The sequence below is a fragment of the Podarcis pityusensis genome (genome assembly GCF_964106645.2).
Source record: "Podarcis pityusensis genome assembly, chromosome: 10".
Taxonomy (NCBI): Eukaryota; Metazoa; Chordata; class Lepidosauria; order Squamata; family Lacertidae; genus Podarcis; species Podarcis pityusensis.
In genome coordinates, this window is record NC_138035.1 from 5,309,880 (window position 1) to 5,331,876 (window position 21,997).

General features: G+C 42.5%; 1 protein-coding gene across 1 annotated transcript in view; it reads right to left on the minus strand.

Annotated features, from left to right (window-relative positions):
- Positions 1 to 21,997, minus strand: part of LOC308457791 (cadherin-related family member 5-like) — a gene marked incomplete at its 5' end in the record, with an annotated part of 89,134 nt that overhangs the window by 49,006 nt on the left and 18,131 nt on the right. Inside the window, one exon of the mRNA XM_080971966.1 lies at positions 9,731 to 9,875. Coding sequence (XP_080828092.1) covers positions 9,731 to 9,875 — 145 coding nt within the window. The remainder of the gene's footprint in view (positions 1 to 9,730; positions 9,876 to 21,997) is intronic.

The following is a 21,997-nucleotide window of genomic DNA, read 5'->3' on the forward strand; positions in this document are numbered from 1 at the left end:
CCAGGAACGTCTTAATCTCTCTATCCCTTTTCTCCCCCGTTTTCCGTCTTGGAATTGAGTCCGGGAAAGCGTGGCTCTTTTACTGTTTTTCTCTGACATTCCTCTCTCGGAGTCGTCCAGAGGAGTCTTTCAAGTATTCTCTTACTCTCCACCTACCCTAACTATGCAAATGAAGCTGCCCCTCCTGCCTGGTGACCTTTGTTAGGGATGACCCGGGTATGTGAGAACGCAAGGTCGTTTGTTTCCTTTCCAAACCTTCATTTTCTCGGACCCTGATCTGGCATTGCATTACGCAAGCGTCCAGTAGGGAGTTCCGAACTTAGTCCAAAAGGCTAGGCAGGAGGCTGTTGTGGAGGGTAGAAGAGGTGGTTGAAGTTTTCGGGCCAGGTGTCCCGTGGTAAAGGTTTTCGGGCCAGGTGTCCCGTGGTAAAGGTTTTCGGGCCAGGTGTCCCGTGGTAAAGGTTTTCGGGCCAGGTGTCCCGTGGTAAAGGTTTTCGGGCCAGGTGTCCCGTGGTAAAGGTTTTCGGGCCAGGTGTCCCGTGGTAAAGGTTTTCGGGCCAGGTGTCCCGTGGTTGAAGTTTCTCGGGCCGAGGTGTCCCGTGGCTGAAGTTTGAGTTCATGTATAAGATTTCTTGAAATGAGTTTGTAGCTTGAAGATAGGTGAGAGTTGTGTTAGTCAAAGAGATTCCAAACACTGAAAGGATATTTTTTTTCTGTCCCCCCTTTCTTTCCCATTGCCCCTCCTCCCTTGTGTGTGTGTTTCCACTCTTTCTGTCTTTAGCGTACTTCGTTAACGAAAAAAAGCCCAATAATAACATATGAGAGAATGGGAGCTCACTAAACACCCTAGCTGGACTCCTCCTGGCAACAAAGCTTCCATGAAGCCTTTTTGCCCCAGAGAGGATTCTAATATGCCCCTCCAGCTTGTCATCTCCAATTAGAGAAAAATAGAAATAAAATAAAGGGGAAAAAATGGTCAAGTTTGTCTTGTTAAACTGTAGCCTAGAGCTGGAACATGAAACTGTAAACTTAATGGTGCTCAGAAGGCAGTAGATATAATAACAGCCCAGCCTGAGAGCCCACGCATTAGAGATCTTAGTTTCTCTTAAAAAAATAAAAAATAAAAAAATGAATAAGAGATGTACTCAAAGATTTAGAAATATTTCAAGGGTTTGTATTTACATTGGCCTCGGCATCCACAGACTGTTCTTAAATGCACATAGTTTTAAATTGCAAGCTTGCTTCAAAATTTTAAATCTAAGGAAGCCATGTTGCAACTTATTAATCTTAAACAAAACAAAATGGAGAATGGAGTGTGCAAATGTTTGTTATTTGAGAGAGGCTCTAAAAGAGAGTTTTCCTCCCAAGTGGTAAAATCCTGTATACGTGCTACTTGTGTTCTGAAAGGGGGATTACCCCACCTCCTTCCTCTAGTTCAAGTGAGGAGGCTGATTTTAAGTCTAATGGTAAATGATGTTTTGTTGTAACTTTTGAGTTTGTGAGTACACCTTTGTTCCAGTCTATTTTGGAAGGTGAAGTTAACCTAATGTTTCTGCTGCAAAGGCCTAGTTGAGCCAACTGCTCTCCCAAGCTAAAATGCAGTGTATGTATTTCATTAAGCATATGCCTATGAAAGTATGGTGTTCATTCTAAGAAAAATATGTGAGTCCAGTTTTTTACTTTGATTTGGTTGGACAGAAGAGTTATTGTAAGGCTCCTGATATCAGTCTCTATAAGACTTCCTGGCCTCTTTTGTTAGAAAATGCCCCCCTTGTTTCATTCTGCCTCTTTCAGTTTTCTTCCCCTTCTTACTTCTGTGCCAGGTAAATTTACTCCCAAGTAAGCTTCCTTTAAAGGAAACTGCAAAGAGGGGAGGGGGGAATCTTTCCTAAAGTCACCCCGCATCTCACTTTCCAATGTGCAGTTATTAAAATAATAATAATAATAATATTAATAATAATAATCTAAATTAGGCTTACTATTCCTCTGCAAGTTAAGGGGGGGAAAAACAAATCTGTTCACTTCAGTCTTCCTTTAAATATTTCTATAGGAACTTGCATTCGTTAGTCTAAGGAAGCAAACTCACTCAAACTATCTCGAGATCTTCCTCTTCCTTAGTACATGATAGGAGCATAGATGTTTCCTTTCCCAGTTGTAAATCTGTACTTAAATTTGTATGTCTCTTTGATAGTACAAATCTTGCTGCGAAATCTTGCTGTGAACCCTATATTTTGGAGGGTTGGACTAGATGACCCCAGGGTCCCTTTCAACTCTCCCAATTTGTGGCTGTGTGGAAGGCCATGTGTCTACAAGCATTGGAGGGTAATTCTTAAATTCTAGTGAGGTGATGAGTTGAAATTCAGCCTAGCTTTGCTCTTTGGTTTTAAGAGGAGAGAGGTGAAAGCCATGATGTTTTTGAAGCACAACTGGTAATATCAAGCATTTGAGTGATTACACTATTTATCATTTTGTCTACTATTTAAAAAAAAAAAAAATCAAACTTAAAAGTCTATTCAAAGTTTAAGCACATAAAATTCATATAGTCAAGTAGCATTAGCCTTGACCATCCATCCTGTAAATAAAGGGCAGAAAAAAAATAAAAAAAATTTTTGTCTGCAAATGGTAAGGTTGAAATGACTGAGAATGTTGAGAAAAGCCATTTCCCCCATATATAAGGGCGTGGCATTGTTCCGCGAATGGCCAGAGGGATATTAGCCCTTTCCTGTACATAAAGGAAGCAGTCTCTTTTGCTTGGGCTGAAATTGCTAGTTTTGGTGAATACTTAAATTGCTGAGTTTCTCTTTTTTGTTTAAAATCAAACCCTATTTTCAAAATCTACTCCTTACCCTTCCCTTCCCTTATTCAAATCGTAATTTAGCCAAAGGATGCAACATTTTCAATAGTATAAAAGGTTTGCTGAGACACAATCACTCTGCACATGCACAGAGGCTAGATCAGCTAAAGAGAGAAAGAGAGAGAGAGAGGAAGGGGGGAACTGTAAGGGGGGAGAGGTTTTCTTCGAGAACTGCAGAGAGAAACTTATCCAAATTTCCTTATGTAAAAAAAAACTTGGAACCATTGAGGGAAATCATCCTTAATGTGTCTTTGCTCCAGGGGCTACGTAAGACAAAAGGGTTAAAAAAACTAGCCCATCAAAAGTCAGGAGCTTTCCAGGTTCCAAATCTTAACATGCCAAATTCTTTTCACAGGTAAATATCAAAGCATTCCCCCCCTCAATGGGAATTTTAGGAACAGCATTTCCTGACAGGCTTCTCACATGAAATAATTTTCCCTTTTAACAGGATATGTGAACCCCGATAACAAAGTGTTTGTCCCTTTTTTCCCCCTCCCACAGCAACTTTCTTTCTGTTCTGTGAAACAAGTCTGAATCCCTGCTATATTAGTGACTTCCATCTCTTTGTGGCTTTGACACTTTTTAAAGTTACAAATAATCTGTTTTTCATTTATTTAATCCGTTTCTCCATGATGTCTATGAAGTTAATCGAAGCACAACCAAACATTGTTTGTGGAATGTTACTTGTTTACCTTTGGCCTGAGCATCTCTTATTAATTCTGTCATTTTGGCTAGTGCAAGGTACTTGCACAACTTTAAATTGCCATTCATTTTTCCTTCGTATTAAGTCACTTTCCAGTATTTTGCTATTAACATTCTAGCCGATGTTGTCACATCAAGAAACACTCTTTTATTTTCATTGTTTCTTCAGATTTCTTAAAATTGTGTGTCTTAGCATTTATTTATTTTCGTTCCTCATAAGTCAGTGTGTGTGTTTCATTATTATTTTAACCTTGTATTTTTTACAGTTCTCTTTCTCTCCAAAGTGAAGGAAACCAAACGAACTTGGCAGATAATAACAGTAATTATATGAAAATGTGATAATAATATTGGAATGAATGAAATGCTTAATTCGCTAAGATTTTTATTATTTGCAGCTTCCAACAGAAACCGAAGGACATCCTTTTTGCCTTTTGCCCCCTCCTTTTCCTAACTCTGTCTTTAAGCCCCCAAAACCCTGCCCCTTACAGGATATCACTTATTCAGATGTACAATGATGAAAAGCAGCAACAACCCCTCAACTCATTCTCCGCCATCACAAGACCTGCAACAACAACAGACACCAAAGTTTCAAAGTGGCCACAGCTATCTCTTTCAAAGGATATAGACTGATGGGGAGTGGGGCTGACAAAGGGGGGAGGAGTTGAATTACAAGGACATTTTTTCACTTGAACCTCAAGCCTCTGTGCTCCAGGATTCAAAAGATACATGCGTAAAAGATCACAATTGTGTCAAAATATGCAACTGATATTTAATTAGTTTGTTTCGTATTATGTGTTATTACGTAGGAATGTTGAAATGTGTCTGACAGTGTGTTATTTCCACAAAAGGGGGGCTATTTTTGTGTGAAATTGTTTTTATGTTTAATGTCTTATTCCTTACACCCCAGTGGAGGATTCTCATACATTTTATGCTTTTTAACAGATCAGGCTATTATGTAGTCCAATGTTTAGAATTAGATAAATTTATAACCACATTTCGTTGTTCCACCTGGCACTCTGCCAACTTCCCTACCCATTTTAAAATGTGCTAAAACTCGCTTTACCAAAGAGAAGCTGATAAGATACATGAAGGTGCATATGCTTTGGTTTAGCAGGAATGATCCCTTAGAGAGTTAAATTGACTTATTTGGACAAGTGCCCTTTTAAGAACGGTTTTCCTTTAACAGACTGGTTTGAAAGGTTGAGAACCATGGGCACATAAATTCAAATTGGACTCAGTTTGAATTGGGCAAGTGTATCCAGGCTGCAATTAGCTTTTTGGTCCTTAAAGTGCAAGTGAGCAACTTCCCATGACTACAAGACCAGAGCCTATAATAATAATAAAAAAAATAATCCCATGGAATGGCCAAGGCGAAGACATTTCTCTCAGGACGTGCCCAAAACCTGTGCCAGCTGTGGTGGGTGCCAGGCAACATAGTAAATATGAAAGCCCTAAGTGGATTCACCAGGGATTGCCACTACTGCGACACCATGCCGATGTGAGACCACAGAAGAGCTACCTTGACACCTGAGAACACAAAAATGGCGGGGGGGAAAGCAAACTGCACTTTTCAGTCATTAGTGGATCTTCCTGCTAAATGTAAAGCATAGACCACTATTGAGAAAATATTTCTTCCAAAGTGCTAGAATACCACAAGTAACTGAGCAACAAAATATTAATTTTACGTGACATCCTATGTCTAACTATGTGCACTGTTACACCATTATATTTCTATGCAAATAACCTTAAGAAGCATGATATCCAAGTCCCTTTCAGGTTCACATGGGCACACGCATCTGGGACGGAGAATAGCAGGTTAATATTTATCACCTTAAATTGTGCGGAGAAAAGGATTGCAAAGTAGCCACCTTTGCAATCTTATCTCCGAAGGGGGGAACTGTAGCAGGAACCCCCCACCCCAATCATTCTGTTTGCACAAACTTCACACACACTCACACTCACACACTACATACGCCACATTTCTGTTATAAATTCATAAAAAATCAACCATACATCGGATTTGCACTGTTCCATTTTATTTTACTCCATGTGACAAGGACTATCAAAGGGGGGTGGCTTGGTTCTGGTCAGCCATAATCCCTTCAGCATACCAGCACATCCACAGGAGCCCTGCCCAGTTGCTATGTCAGCCCTGATAATCCCAGACAGAAGACAATCAAAATAACAAAGAACTTGCATATGTTAGTGGATTCAGCATGGACTGAATCAAAGGACAATGATCAGATCTTCCCTCTGGGGGCAGGAAACTGCAAACTCCCCTTTGTCTCCTGGAAGTGACTCATGGGCAGGGGGAAAGCCAGGTGACAGGACACTCAGGTTACCACCACAAGTCCTCCCTCAACCCCTCCTTTCTGTAATGTATGCATGATGTCAACCCCTTCTGTAATGTATGCATGATGTCAACCCCTCCTTTCTGTAATGTATGTATGATGTTTCTGGGGGTGGGCTTGAACTGGAGGAGGGGAATTTCAAAAGTTTTTATAAGGTCTTGCAGACCATCTTTCTGGGTCTTTTCCTCTCTCCTGCAAGGGAGGGGAACACCCTGTTGCAACAGTTCAATAAAGGCCAAGCCTACAGGCTGCTGTTTTGCTTCCAATTGCTCTGGTTGGTGTCTTTACTTTTTGTCCAAGGGAGCCCTCAGATTTTTCCGTTAACAACTACAATGAGAAGAACTGGAACTTTTTATTTAGAAAACCAATGAACGATTATATAATTATATAATAATGCAAATTCTTGTTTTGTATGTGTGTTTTTTTCTTTCTTTTCTTGTCTTAACCTTTTCTTCTTTTTAAAAAAATATTTAAATATAAAAATATTTTTATTAACCAATTTCAACATAACAATTTATAATTCATCTTAATCAATTACTTTATTTTTCCCCTTCCCCCCCCCTCAAACCTCCCTCTCACCCCCAACAAAGACTCAGCTACCCTCCCTGATTTCTTTACATAGATTGTTTTCTGCATGTTGTAAAATTGTACATATCCTTACTTTATCTACCATATTTTCAGCTAATAAATTTGTGAATGTTTATTCAAAACCTGCCAAAGAGTCCAACTCATTTTGTTGTCTTTTTTGATAGTTTGTAAAAAGTTCCCATTCTTCCCTGAAGTCACACAGTTTATATGTCAGTTTGGCCAATTCCACATAGCTCATCTTTTCTTTTTAATCTTTATGTCTATATATTTGTATTTTAATTCAATAAAGATGATTTTTTAAAAAAAAGAAAGAGAATTTCACAGAAACGTAGAATGGCAGGGTCGGGAGGGAACCCCAAAGGTCATCCAGTTCAACCCCCTCGACCAGCTTGATCCACACCAATGAGTATTCAGGGCTCGGGCGAAACTGTTCCATGCCGATCCCAATCTTGCCGATCAGAAGGTTGGCGGTTTGAATCCCCGCGACAGGGTGAGCTCCCGTTGCTCGGTCCCTGCTTCTGCCAACCTAGCAGTTCGAAGGCACATCAAGAGTGCAAGTAGATAAATAGGTACCGCTCCGGTAGGAAGGTAAACGGCGTTTCCGTGCGCTGCTCTGGTTTGCCAGAAGCGGCTTAGTCATGCCGGCCACATGACCCGGAAGCTGTACGCCGGCTCCATCGGCCAGTAAAGGGAGATGAGCGCTGCAACCCCAGAGTCGGCCACGACTGGACCTAATGGTCAGGGGTCCCTTTAACTTTACTATTGTTTCAAAATTAATAAACAGAAGATATACAATCATACCTCGTGCTGCGTTTGCTTCAGGTTGAGCGTTTTCAGGTTGCGTCCCACGGTGACCCAAAAGTACCAGAAAGGGTTACTTCCGGGTTTCGCCACTTGCGCATGCGCAGATGTGCAAAATGACATCACGTGCATGCGCAGAAGCGGCGATTTGCGACCTGCGCAGACACAGGTTGCGTTCTGCTCGTGTTGCGAACGGGCCTCCCGAATGGATCCCGTTCGCAACCAGAGGTACCACTGTATAATATGTGCATGGAGTCACAAATAATAGGAATCAAATAAATGTTCCATGGACAGGAATATAGGAGTGGTGAGTCACTATCAAAGATCACTGAGATGGAGGCAAAACGCCTTTCCCCTGCAAATGCAATGTCAGGCATTCCAAACGTAGCAACAGGGTAACAGTTCTTCCAGGATAATGAACTTTTTACATTGTCCACAAAGGTACATCTAATGGCCATGGATCAACTTATTATTAGCCGACGTGCTGCTGGTTCTTGCTCAGAGCTTTCTGTTTTGCAACACAAATGGAAAGGTCTGACAGCTGGAAGACCTGAGGAGGACTGGGGTAGCCTTGTAAATTCATAGCATGCTTTAAACCCCTTATCCAAAGCAGCTTGAACCACAAGCTCTTCCTTCCTGTGTCCATCAAGATTTCTGGACTCATTAACAGGTTTCACCCCCGAACAAAACCCATCTGGTACCCAGTGGTAGAGTTAGATCGTTTCAGGTTCCACACTTAATGGTCTTGTTCCCAACCGCCCTGCTTTAAGGTAGTGTTCCGGAAATTACAGGGGGGGAGGCACATCTTTAAAGCTGTTAAATGTTACAAATATTATGCATAAAGGTATGCTTTTGACTTGACAGCTCAGGGAAGTTACCTAGCTTTAAAAATCACATAAAATCAACTCCTTTGCCAGTTTCCTTCATTCCACCGCCAATTTGCTTCATTGGCCAAGGACTTGGAAACCACTCGGTCCGCCATAATCCCTCAAGCAGGAGGTCATGTACTCACAGGAAGGTACTCAGAGCTGTCAATCGCTGGGCAAAAGCTCTCCTCCAGACTTGCCCAGGTGGCAGACTATGCAAACCAAAGTTCTATTGTTCTTTTGCAGTAGGTGCTTGGAATGTACTTCCCAATACATATCTTGTATTTGCCTGTTGTTGTTGTTGTTTAGTCGTTAAGTTGTGTCCGCCTCTTCATGACCCGCTGGACCAGAGCACGCCAGGCACTCCTGTCTTCCACTGCCTCCCACAGTTTGGTCAAACTCATGCTGGTCTCTTCGAGAACACTGTCCAACCATCTCGTCCTCTGCCGTCCCCTTATCCTTGTGCCCTCCATCTTCCCCAACATCAGGGTCTTTTCCAGGGAGTCTTCTCTTCTCATGAGGAGCCTCAGCTTCCTCGAGACACTGAGTCTCACAGCTTTCTCTCCCCTGATTCTTCTTCTTCCTGCTATTCCTCCTCCAATATTTCCCACCTTCTCCCCACTGCAGCCTCTGAACTGTGCCCTTCTGCAAACCACTGTTCTTAATCTATACTGTCCTGATCTTCTAGGGAAGGTGCAGGAAGAGGGAGAGGAGGTCCCCACCATTTTCCATCACTCCAACCTCTGATAGTTCTGGTCTGACTCCACTGACTGCCAATCCGTTTCTGGACCCAATCCAAAGAGCTGCTTTTGGCCTCAAAAGCCTCTTACGCAGCTCGAGAGTGCTATGCCAAAAAGACCACCTGGAACCTGAGAAGGTCACCTTTTCTCCATGGCACCTCCGAGACCAGACTGTGATGGCCTGGGGCTCAGACTTGGAACCAGAGGGGTCTCAGTCCACACCGGATCCTTTGCCTCAGGCGGCAGCTGAACCAAGTCTGGGGCCTCATTCTGAAGAGTCCCAGTCTGCACAGGTTCCCCTGCAACAACCACCAGCTGGGCCGAGTCAGGGGCAGGGGCCTGATCCTGCCCTGGCTCCAGATGTGGGGATGACCTTGTTGCCTCCAGCTGGGCCATCGCTTACAGCTGCTCCACTACGGTTGGGTCAGGGGAGGCTGAGGCGGCCTCTGGGTCTAGTAACCCACCGACGTCTCCCGAGCTGCAGAGACTGAGGTCTGAGAGAAGGCGAGACCTGAGTACTCGCAGGAGAAGTGCTCGCCTTCAGGCGAGACAGGGAGGTGAGTCGCCGGGGGATCAGGACCGGCCATTACCCCGATAAAGATAAAAGGCTGTTGGACCCCACCCCAGGTTGTGGGAGCAGCATTGCTATATGCCAGATCCTGCACCTGTCCTTGCCTGGTTTCCTGCCTTGGCCCTGTCGGACTGACTCCAAGTGGAACCTTTGGATTCTGGACCGGACCTGGATCGCGTTTCTCAGGTTACCCCCGGGCCCAGCACACAAACTGCCTGCAGCAGCACCTCTCTGCCCTTCCCAGTTCCTGGACTCACCTGTGATGAGCCGGAAGGACATGTCGATGGCGAGGAAGAGGACTCCGCATGTCAAAGGAGGCATATTTTGCAGCCAGGCGACCCGGGAGAAGCGGTTTTCACATGCAGGACTGCAGGGCAGGCGAAGCAGCCGCAAGCAGGTTTCCTGGAACAGGAGAAATCATCATGACCTGAATACAGATCAGGGGAATCCAATCGGACAATTTCACTTCCCCCAAACTTCAGATGAGTTCCAAGGTACATTTTTTTACCTTTGGTGGACGTGCCCAAGGATTAAGGCTTTCTGGGAGATGATTTATAATGAATTTAAAAAGGTATTTAAATATACCTTCCTTAAGAAACCAGAGGCCTTTCTCCTGGGCATAGTCGGCCAATCAGTGTTAAAGAAGGACAGAACTTTCTTTATGTATGCTACAACAGCAGCAAGAATACTCATCGCAAAGCATTGGAAGACACAAGATCTACCCACACTGGAGGAATGGCAGATGAAATTGATGGACTATATGGAATTGGCGGAAATGACTGGCAGAATCCGTGACCAGGGAGAAGAGTCGGTGGAAGAAGATTGGAAGAAATTCAAAGACTACTTACAGAAATATTGTAAAATTAATGAATGTTAGAATGATGTCGGATTGAAGTTAAGTGGTTTCTTGCTGTAATGGTATAAAAGAATATGGAAAAATTGGTTTTTAATACGTAAAAATTTAATGTTATAATATATCAAGATTAAAGATCAGGATTAAAAAGGAGGGAAAGGAATTGCTGGACTAACAAATTGAATTGGAATACAAAAGAGGGAGGTATGAGGAGGTCCGGGAAACAAGTAAATGTAAAAGAAGTGATGAAAAGATGGAATTGTTTTTAACTGTTTTTTTCTTTTTTGTACTTTGTATTTTTCCTTTTTATTGTTAATTTTTTTTATTAATGTAATCTTTTTCTTTTGAAATGTTAATAAATATCATTTAAAAACAAACAAACAAACTTCAGATGAGTTCCATATCCATTTGCAATTTTTTAAGAAACATATGTAAAACAGCCTCATGAAAACTCAGCATCATTTTAGTGCAATTTTCTACCAATATAAACTCTTTTTTTTTTTTTGCAGACGAATATTCATATTTTTGCAAGTGACATTTCCTGAATACAGTGCTTTTTTCCCTGGGGGGGGGGGGATACGCAGGGTACGCATACCCCTAAACCTTTTGTGAATCTTTGTACCTTTGTCCATTTACTGTATTTATTTCCCCCCAATTTGGACTATAAAATGGTGATTTTCTTGAATCAAAATGAGAGTACCCCTAAACATTTTTATAGAAAAAAAGCACTGCCTGAATATAATTAATTTTTGCACGTTTGCATTTCGGAATGATACTGACGTGAATACAAAAATGGAGCTGGCCTTCCTTTGCCTACAACAAGGACAGGAAGCCACCTGCCTACTATTTGATTCCAACGGGTCCTCCAGTCTATCAGCAGAACATAGAGAAAGCAATGTCAAGCTTGCCTAGGTCAAGTCAAACCACTGGTCCATCTTGCTCCGTATTATGAACACTGTCTGGTGTATGGGAAACTTATTCCGGAAGATTATTGTGATTATGAGGAGATTTGTGATCTGACATGGTCAACTTTTCCTGTCTCTGGTTATCTACATATGTCTTCTTCGCTCTGGTTGTCTATGCTTTATTACTTTCTCTATCCCTTGTAAAAAACAAAACAAAAAACTTTGATGTGTGGTCTGTTGGCAAATGGCACTGGTCAGTAAATAATAATAATAACAACACAACAACAACAACAATAAATAAATAATAATAATTTATTATTTGTATCCTGCCCATCTGGCTGGGTTTCCCCAGCCACTCTGGGCAGCTTCCAACAGGATATTAAAAACACAATAAAACACCAAAGATTAAAAACTTCCCTAAACAGGGCTGCCTTCAGATGTCTTCTAAAAGTCTGGTAGTTGTTTATCTCTTTGACATCTGACGGGAGGGCGTTCCACAGAACGGGTGCCACCACCAAGAAGGCCCTCTGCCTGGTTCCCTGTAACCTTGCTTCTCGCAGGGAGGGAACCACCAGAAGACCCTCAGTGTCTGGGCTGAACGAAGGGGGTGGAGACGCTCCTTCAGGTATACTGGGCTGAGGCCATTTAGGAATTTAAAGGTCAGCACCAACACTTTGAATTGTTCTTGAAAACATACTGGGAGCCAATGCAGATCTCTCAGGACCGGTGTTATGTGGTCTCAGCGGCCGCTCCCAGTCACCAGTCTAGTTGCCACATTCTGGATTAGTTGTAGTTTCTGGGTCACCTTCAAAGGTAGCCCACTTAAAAGCCTGTATGGCCTGGCTTTTTGTCTTTGATGCAGAGCAGAGTGGCTTGCAGCTGAGCCTGTACTGGCCATCTATAAAATATCTAGCTTTTGAGCATGGCAGCTGGAGTTGGCCACAGAGCTGTGCAAAAGGCTCCCTGCGGGTCACTTCGCCACGTCTTAAGGGATTCCCCATGGCAGACTGAAGTGCTTGCTTGGTAATGTATCTACTGCTTGCTGTTTGGAATAAAATCTGTAATCTTCTCACTCACTTGTGTTTGTATTGCTTCTGAATCTAATTTCAAAAGAACCATCTAGCATTTGGCAAGACATCTGTCAGCAGCGCACCAGGGTTCTCGACAGGGAATCTTTCCAAGCCGATCTTGGAGATGCACTTGGGGATCAATCAAGGGAACTTCTGGATATGAAGCAGATGCTGGATCACTGAGCTCTGGCCTTTTGCCAAACAGAAACATAGGAAAATGGGGACCAGTGTTGTCTACAGGGAATCGCTACACTTTACGGAGGGGGAACCTGAACTGAAATCAATAGAAAATGTAAGGAGCCATGTTACAGACTGGTTACAATATTATCAGTTATATGAAATGTGTTTGTTGGGGTTTTTTTGCTTTGTTTTTAATTGCTTTATTAGTTAAAAAGGAAAAAAGAAAAAACAATCAACAAACAAAAAATCAAAGGATAATACAAATTGTTGTTCTTTAAAATAAAAAAATCCTTCCAGTAGCACCTTTAAGACCAACTAAGTTAGTTCTTGGTATGAGCTTTCGTGTGCAAGCACACTTCTTCAGATACACTTCAGATATACTTCAGTGTGTATCTGAAGAAGTGTGCTTGCACACGAAAGCTCATACCAAGAACTAACTTAGTTGGTCTTAAAGGTGCTACTGGAAGGATTTTTTTATTTTGACTATGGCAGACCAACACGGCTACCTATCTGTAACTGTTGTTCTTTAGTCATTTAGTCATGTCTGACTCTTCGTGATCCCCTGGACCAGAGCACGCCAGGCACTCCTGTCTTCCACTGCCTCCCGCAGTTTGGTCAAACTCATGTTGGTAGCTTCGAGAACACTGTCCAACCATCTCGTCCTCCGTCATCCCCTTCTCCTCGTGCCCTCCATCTTTCCCAACCTCAGGGTCTTTTCCAGGGAGTCTTCTCTTCTCATGAGGTGGCCAAAGTATTGGAGCCTCAGCTTCAGGATCTGTCCTTCCAGTGAGCACTCAGGGCTGATTTCCTTCAGAATGGAGAGGTTTGATCTTCTTGCAGTCCATGGGACTCTCAAGAGTCTCCTCCAGCACCAGAATTCAAAAGCATCCATTCTTCAGCGATCAGCCTTCTTTATGGTCCAGCTCTCACTTCCATACATCACTACTGGAAAAACCATAGCTTTAACTATACGGACCTTTGTTGGCAAGGTGATGTCTCTGCTTTTTAAGATGCTGTCCAGGTTTGTCATTGCTTTTCTCCCAAGAAGCAGGCGTCTTTTAATTTCGTGACTGCTGTCACCATCTGCAGTGATCATGGAGCCCAAGAAAGTAAAATCTCTCACTGCCTCCATTTCTTCCCCTTCTATTTGCCAGGAGGTGATGGGCCCAGTGGCCCTGATCTTAGTTTTTTTTAATGTTGAGCTTCAGACCATATTTTGCGCTCTCCTCTTTCACCCTCACTGAGGTGAAAATTACAAATCACAAAAAGTAAATAGATTTCTTACAACACAACTTCTATTACACTTCTATACACCGTGCTCTCCCCGCTGGTGTCCGGTGAAGAGTCCTGGAGCCCTCTCGCCGATTCCCCCATCAGCCCCTCTTTATCCCTGGTGTTGCGCTGATTTGCTTCCCCATCTGCAGAGCTGCCTCTCTCCCTGCTGGGCCCTTCTCCAGCATCATTTGAGAGCCTTCCCTCCGCTTCTAGCTCCGATGTCAGTTCCCTGACAGTTTTGTCTGTATTAACTCTAATTCTTCCTGTTATCTTTGCTAATTCTGTAAAATTCTAATAATTTTGTCTGCGAATCCACTTTGGTCGGGATAGGATCTCCTTTCCAATTTTTGGCTACTAAGATTCTTGCTGCCACTGTTGCATAGAGAAAAGTCTTCCTCATATTTTTGGGAACATCCATACCTGTTCTACCCAGTAGAAAACCTTCAGGGTTTTTTTTCAAAAGAGATTTTAAACATCTTTTTGAGCTCATTATATATTAAGTCCCTAAATTCCCTTATTTTCCTACAATTCCACCACATGTGTATCATTGTACCCTCCGCCTCTCTACATCTCCAACAAATGCTTGACCTGGTTCCGTACATTTTTGCCAACTTTGATGGTGCTAGAAACCAGCAGTATAGCATTTTCATGAAGTTCTCTTTCAGTGTATAACATGCCGTAAACTTCATATAACTTTCAGTTATATTCAATGTGTAAAACAGACAGGAAATATGGTTTTCTGGACCATGATTTGAAAAGAACTTTTACAAAAAAGAAAAACTATTATCTAAAATGCACAATCTGTTGTTAGAATGGGAAACAAAAGACAAGCTTATCAAAGCTTCCATGATACACTGGGCAATAGATATAGGACATAATATAGATTTGAATCTCTGGGGAGAAGTCTGGAAGAGCGATTTGAAGTACACAGCATGTTATTCTTTGAAGGAGAATTATCTGAAAATGATTTATAGAGGCTATTTAACTCCAAGTAGACTTGCTAAAATGTCCGAATCAGATAAGTGCTGGAGATGTAACGAGGTTGAGGGTATGTTTTATCACATGTGGTTTTCGAACTTTGCCTCGGAAGCCGAACATGCTCCTGAGCTTCTGCTTTTACTGTTGCACAGCTTATTTGAGTCCCCTGCATAGCAATTAAGGCTTCCTTCCTTCAGTTTTACCCTTAAGCAGCAAATTTAAGTCCCTCCTCCATCATAAATAAGGCTTTTTTGTCCTGTTTTTACCCTTAAGCAGCAAATTTAAGTCCCCTCCATTCGTAATTAAAGCCTTCTGTTTCTGATTGCAGTGTTCTGAGGTGATATTCGGTGCTTTTGTTTTTGCTCTTTTTTGCGTTTCTGTGTGTGTGGCTTTTTCATTTTTGTGTCTGTGGCTTGTTTTTCGTTTTATGATTGATTGATTGATTGATTGATTGATTGATTGTGTGACTCCGGAAATGGATAAAAGCCCCTCATCCAAACAATGACTATCATCAGTGCAGGTAAGAATTGTTATTTTTTAAATATTTATCATCTACAATACTGTCTTATTTACTTTATAGTACAGAACACTGATTATTGCTTTCATTTAATGAATCAATGGTCTCGTAAGATAGTAAAATTCATGTAAAATTGCTGTTTTAGAGGTTTTTTAAAGTCTGGAACAAATTAATCTGTTTTGCATTACTCTCTATGGGAAAGCGCGCCTTGGTTTGGGAACGCTTTGGTTTTGGAACGGAATTTCCGGAACGGATTAAGTTTGAGAACCAAGGTACCACTGTAAATGATAAAGGTGCAGGCAGCTTTTAAGCAACATTGCGCAGGGACTGCCAAGCTCAGCCTTGGTTCCCAGCCAGGAGGCACACGCCTGGTTTTGGAATGGACTTTCGGAACGGATTAAGCTTGAGAACCAAGGCACCACTGTACTTAAAAATAAATAAATGAAAGCCTGTATGCTTCTGCACACAAAACTCTGCTGTGGTCCTTTCCAAAGGCATCCAGATCACTTATCTACAAGCAACTTCTTTCACTCTCTCTTCTCTACATGAATGTTTTCAAAGGCCAAACTCCAAAATGCCATAACAACTCAAAGACCAAGGTGTCCCAGGTGGTTCTCGTCTGTCTCTACAAACTCAGCCTCTCCTAATCTTTCTTCCCCCCAGCAAAGTCCAGGTCGGCTCATCCGGTTCCACATTTCTGCACAGTCTGCAAGAAGCAAATCTACACAGTGAAGACAGCCAGCTGGCATTTCCTGACCTAACCTGACTTCCTTCCATTTATTTGTCCAAATTCTGCTAGAAGACCAAACTGGGGGTTTTACAGTAGAACCTCACCCCCAGGGAGAAGGAGAAGAAGCCAGTTCTGAGCTAAAAGACCGATTGATCTGAGCTATAAAAGGTTCAGCCCTGGAACCTGTTTCCAGAACAAGACATGCAGGACTTCAATGCACAGAACCCTGCAAGGTATCGAACCAGCTGTCTCTGACTGTGTGCAGAGTTCAGTCACTAAATCAACACGTCTGACCGAGCTCCAGGTGTATGGGATGTGAGAGAGCATTGGAACACCAGGAGATACCTTCTGCAACAGCTTAAAGGACCATCCTAGGCTGGCTTCATCCTGTTCTCACAGTGGCAAGCAAGAGCTTTACATTTTTTGGGTGCCCCTAAGAGAGTGCGGGGACGTAGGTGACACTGTGGGTTAAACCACAGAGCCTAGGACTTGCCGATCAGAAGGTCGGCGGTTCGAATCCCTGCGACGGGGTGAGCTCCCGTTGCTCGGTCCCTGCTCCTGCCAACCTAGCAGTTCGATAGCACGTCAAAATGCAAGTAGATAAATAGGTACCGCTCCGGCGGGAAGGTAAACGGCGTTTCCGTGCGCTGCTCTGGTTCGCCAGAAGCGGCTTAGTCATGCTAGCCACATGACCCGGAAGCTGTACGCGGGCTCCCTCGGCCAAGAAAGCGAGATGAGCGCCGCAACCCCAGAGTCGGCCACTACTGGACCTAATGGTCAGGGGTCCCTTTACCTTTAAGAGAGTGGGGTCAGCAATTTTTTTCAGCTGTAAGCCGGTCCACATTCCCTCGGATCATTTGGGGGCTGGACTATATTTTTTGGGAGGGGGAATGAGCAAATTCATATGCCCCACAAATAACCCAGAGTTGCATTTTTTTTAAAAAAAACCGCACACATTCTACTCATGTAAAAACACCAGGCAGGCCCCACAAATAACCCAGAGATACATTTAAAATAAAAGGACACATTCGACTCGTGTAAAAACATGCTGATTCCCGCACCATCCGTGGGCCAGATTTAGAAGGCCATTGGGCCGGATTCGTTAGTTGCCTACCCATAGTTGCCTACCCATGGCTTAACAGATACTTGCCAGACCATATAGTTCAAGCTATGGTTTTCCCGGTAGTGATGTATGGAAGAGAGAGCTGGACCATAAAGAAGGCTGATCGCCAAAGAATGGATGCTTTTGAATTCTGGTGCTGGAGGAGACTCTTGAGAGTCCCATGGACTGCAAGAAGATCAAACAGATCCATCCTTAAGGAAATCAGCCCTGAGTGCTCACTGGAAGGACAGATCCTGAAGCTGAGGCTCCAAGACTTTGGCCACCTCCTGAGAAGAGAAGACTCCCTGGAAAAGACCCTGATGTTGGGAAAGATGGAGGGCACAAGGAGAAGGGGACGACAGAGGACGAGATGGTGGGACAGTGTTCTCAAAGCTACCAGCATGAGTTTGACCAAACTGCGGGAGGCAGTAGAAGACAGGAGGGCCTGGCATGCTCTGGTCCAGGGGGTCACAAAGAGTCGGACTCAACTGAACGACTAAACAACAACAAAGTAAGCCCCTACAGTCCAAAGACAATTAAGAGAATTTCCTTCCTCCTTGCAGAGAAATATTTGAGATCAATTTTGGAGAGTCAAAATTGCTTCAGGATTGCTCTCCTGTACTATTTCAGACACGTGGTTTATACATGGCATGTGTTTGCCATGTACATTCTTGTGGAGAAACCATCCTCTGGAGCCCTTTATAAAGGGGAGCACGAAAGCAAGAGACCCAAAACTGGGACTTTCCAGGATCCAATCAGAGGCTGGGATGGCTTCTGTCATTCTGGGATGTCCTGCTCAAATCGTGACGGCTGCGCAATATGGAAAGGTGCATCATTCCATGATTTCTGAATTCTACTTTTTAAGATGGTTTTTTTTACACAATGTTTGTAAAATGATCTGATTTTTTTTTTTTATGAAAGGTGAGGAGAGACAAAATGGGTTTGACTCCTTATGGTCTCAATTTGCATCGTTTATTAACCATAGGACAGTTATCTCCCTTCCGACTTTATTTAGATGCATACAAGACTTGGAGGACGACACTTTGTGTTGGGTAATTGTTTTTAAAAAGTTCAATAAAGTTCTCTCTCTCGCTCTCTCTCTCTATATATACTTACAACTTACGAAATGATTACATCACAATGAACACCATTAATCTTATTCAATGCCCTGTTCCAAAGGAAACCCAACCACGGCCATCGCCAGAACTGCTGGCCATTCAAAGATTCATCCATTCATTCGTAAAATTTGTATACCGCTTGATTGCAATTAAAAACCTCAAAGCGATTTACAAAAAAAGCTAAAACAGTGAAATTATATTTTCATATGTATTATGTTTATTAAATTTTCTGTTTTGCAATTTAAAATACTCATTTAAACACCCTTAAAATATCAGTGACGTCCCTTCTTCTCTTTCCATGGTTCATTTTACATATCATAAATCCCTGCATATTTTACAAAAACTAAACCATTCAGTATTCCATTACTGCTTCCATCAAAACTTATTTACACCGTTGGATTTATCTTAACATTTTCAAGTGTACACAGATTTTTCCCGTATAATCAATAAACGTTTTCCAATCTTCTCTAAACGTATGTTCTTCTTGTTCTCTTATTTTATATGTCAAATCTGCAAGCTGCTCATAATCTGTCAACTTAAACTGCCATTATTCTTCGTTTGATACCTCGCTCGTTTTCCATTTTGGGACTAACAAAACACGGGCCGCAGTAGCGGCACACACAAATATCCTTTTCTGACATCTGGGAATTTCCGTCTGAATTATCCCCAACAAAAAGGACTCTGGTGTTTTTTTTTAAAGTACCGTAATTTTTGCTCTCTAAGACTCACTTTTTCCCTCCTAAAAAGTAAGGGGAAATGTGTGTGCGTCTTATGGAACAAATGCAGGCTGCGCAGCTATCCCAGAAGCCAGAACAGCAAGAGGGATTGCTGCTTTCACTGCGCAGCGATCCCTCTTGCTGTACTGGCTTCTGAGATTCAGAATTTTTTTTTCTTGTTTTCCTCCTCCAAAAACTAGGTGCGTCTTGTGGTCTGGTGCGTCTTATAGAGCGAAAAATACGGTACTTTTAAACATTTTCCCCAATTCATTACAGATTATTTCCCAATACCCTTTTGCCCTTTTATGTCCACCGCATGGGAAAGAACATTCCCTGCGACGCCTGCTGCAAAGCAGTGAAATTATCAAAAAGGAGAAACCAAGAATGATCAGCGAGAGGTTGAAACGGCAACAGACGGAAAGCAGAATTGAGACGCGCGCTGACTTTCCGCACATCTGGGTAGACCCCGGACATCTTGGATGTGTGCCGGGTCAACCTCCTGACCAAGAATAGTTCAGCCCCGGCCGTGCAAAAGGGGATGTTCTCGCCAATGTCATCCCCGAGGCTAAAAGGAGGCAGCCGCGCGTTCAGCCAATCAAAGCGTCTCGCTCGGCGGCCGCCAGGTAATTGGGATCATCTGGTGCTTTTCGGGACCTGGCACAGACAGAATTAGAGCCTCACGTACGTGGCCGAGGACAGGCGTGGGGAGGCAGGCGGCCGACGCAGAAAGAAGCATCGGCGAAACCATGGTTTTCTATTTTTCAATATACCATATTTTTTGCTCTATAAGACACACCAGATCACAAGACGCACCTAGTTCCGTATTTTTCGCTCTGTTAGACGCACCAGACCACAAGACGCACCTAGTTCCGTATTTTTCGCTCTATAAGACGCACCAGACCACAAGACGCACCTAGTTTTTGGAGGAGGAAAACAAGAAAAAAAATATTCTGAATCTCAGAAGCCAGGACAGCAAGAGGGATCGCTGCGCAGTGAAAGCAGCAATCCCTCTTGCTGTTCTGGCTTCTGGGATAGCTGCGCAGCCTGCATTCGCTCCGTAAGACCTACACACATTTCCCCTTACTTTTTAGGAGGGAAAAAGTGAGTCTTATATAGCAAAAAATACGGTAATTTTTATTGGTTTTTACACACGTTTTCCAAACGTAACATCCCACCTTATACAGTAATGCGCCCCATTATATTTTAAACTTAGAGAGGCCTAGGAACACACACCTTATTTTAATGAATTGACTTTTGTGCAACTTCAGAAAGCTTTTACAGTTACGATTAAATACGATAAACTCTGCTTATAGAGATGGGAGACGCAGAGGCGTACCAACAAACAAACGTGTTTGCATTAGGGGATGTCCTGAAGTAGAGGACCTTATGCATTATATCTTGCGCTGCCCCGTATATAATGAAGCAAGAGAACGATTTTTAGCACCTATAATTACAAGGTCCCCTGGCCAGAACCCCTCTGACATGATTTTATATCTCCTCGCAGACACAGATAAGTATGTGACCTGGCGTGTAGCACTCTTTGCAACTGCCGCTAGGAAAATTAGAGCAAATTATATAGCCAAGGTAGCCACCAACTGTAAAGGAGATGAATTTATTTGACCCTATCTGCATCAAGCTATATTCTATCTTTATCACCAAACTCCGAATATAATTGCACATTGTATTAATTAACATTATTTTTTAATATATTAGTGGCCATGTGACGATTTTAGCCTATAAATTTTATTGTTTAATGTCTTAACCTGTATATTAAGATATTTTTATAGCTCTGTTTAGAGTAGGTAATATCTTGATAATATAAATGTTTTGAGTTTTTTCTATTAATCCAGCGTATTTTCTTTTAATTGTTGAATGATTCTGTGTACACTGCGGCAGCCTTTGGCTATGTGCAGTAAAACTGACTGACTGACCTTATACAGTATAACAAACCTTGGGCTACCACAGCCAAGGACTTCCGTCAACCTCGACTAATGGTTTTCCAGCTTTCTTTCTGATTCTGCATTTTATTTTCATTGTTATTGCTCTAAAATCCAAATTCTAAATAAATTCCTTCTTAGTCCTTTCCCCACCGCAATAATTCATATAGTTCTCCTTACAAAACTTCTCACAACCCTACAAGCTGTGTCAATTGATTGCAATTGCATTTCAAATATATCATAAATTGCTTCCAATCTTTCAGGAAGGTCTGGTCTTGCTGGTTCCGAATTTTCCCAGTTAGTTTCGCCAACTCGGCATAGTCCATCAATTCCATCTGCCACTCCTCTTTCGTTGCTAGTTATTCTTACTCCCATCGCTGGGCTAAGAGTATTCTTGCTGTGGTTGTCGCATATAAAAACAATTTTTTATCATGCTTGTATATCTCTGTACCTTCTATACCAAATAAAAGGGCTTCTGGTTTGTTTTTTAAAAAGTATATTTTAACATTTATTAAATCTTATTATAAATCATTTACCAGGAGTCCTCTACTTTCTTACACTCCCACCGCATATGGTAAAAAGTACCTTCTTTTTCCTTACATTTCCAGCATTTCTTATTTGCTTTGTACATTTTAGCTGATTTCACTGGTGTTATATACCATCTGTACATCGTTTTCATTATATTTTCCTTTAAAGCACTGCGGGCAGTGAAACCATGGCTTTCTTTTAAACAACTGGTTGCCCACGTGGGTTGTAGCGCCCCCTGGGGGTGGGATACTGCTGGAAGTGGCGATTTAAGACTCCGGATAAGCGGCGTCGAAGCCCACTTTGTTGTCGCTTCATCAAGTCCATCCATCGTCTCAGAAATTTACAGTGAAGGCTGTTGCAGGAAAATCCCCCCCCCCCCAATCATTCAGTTTGTACAAACTCGACACACACACACACTCACACACAACATACGCGATGTTTTTGTTATAAATTCATAGAAAATCAACCGTACATCGGATTTACACCGGTCCACTTTTATTTTGCTCCATGAAGGAAGGACTATCAAAGGGGGTGGTTTGATACAGGATGGCCATAACCCCTTGAGCATACCAACACGTACGCAGGAGCCCTACCCAGTTGGCATGACAACCTTGA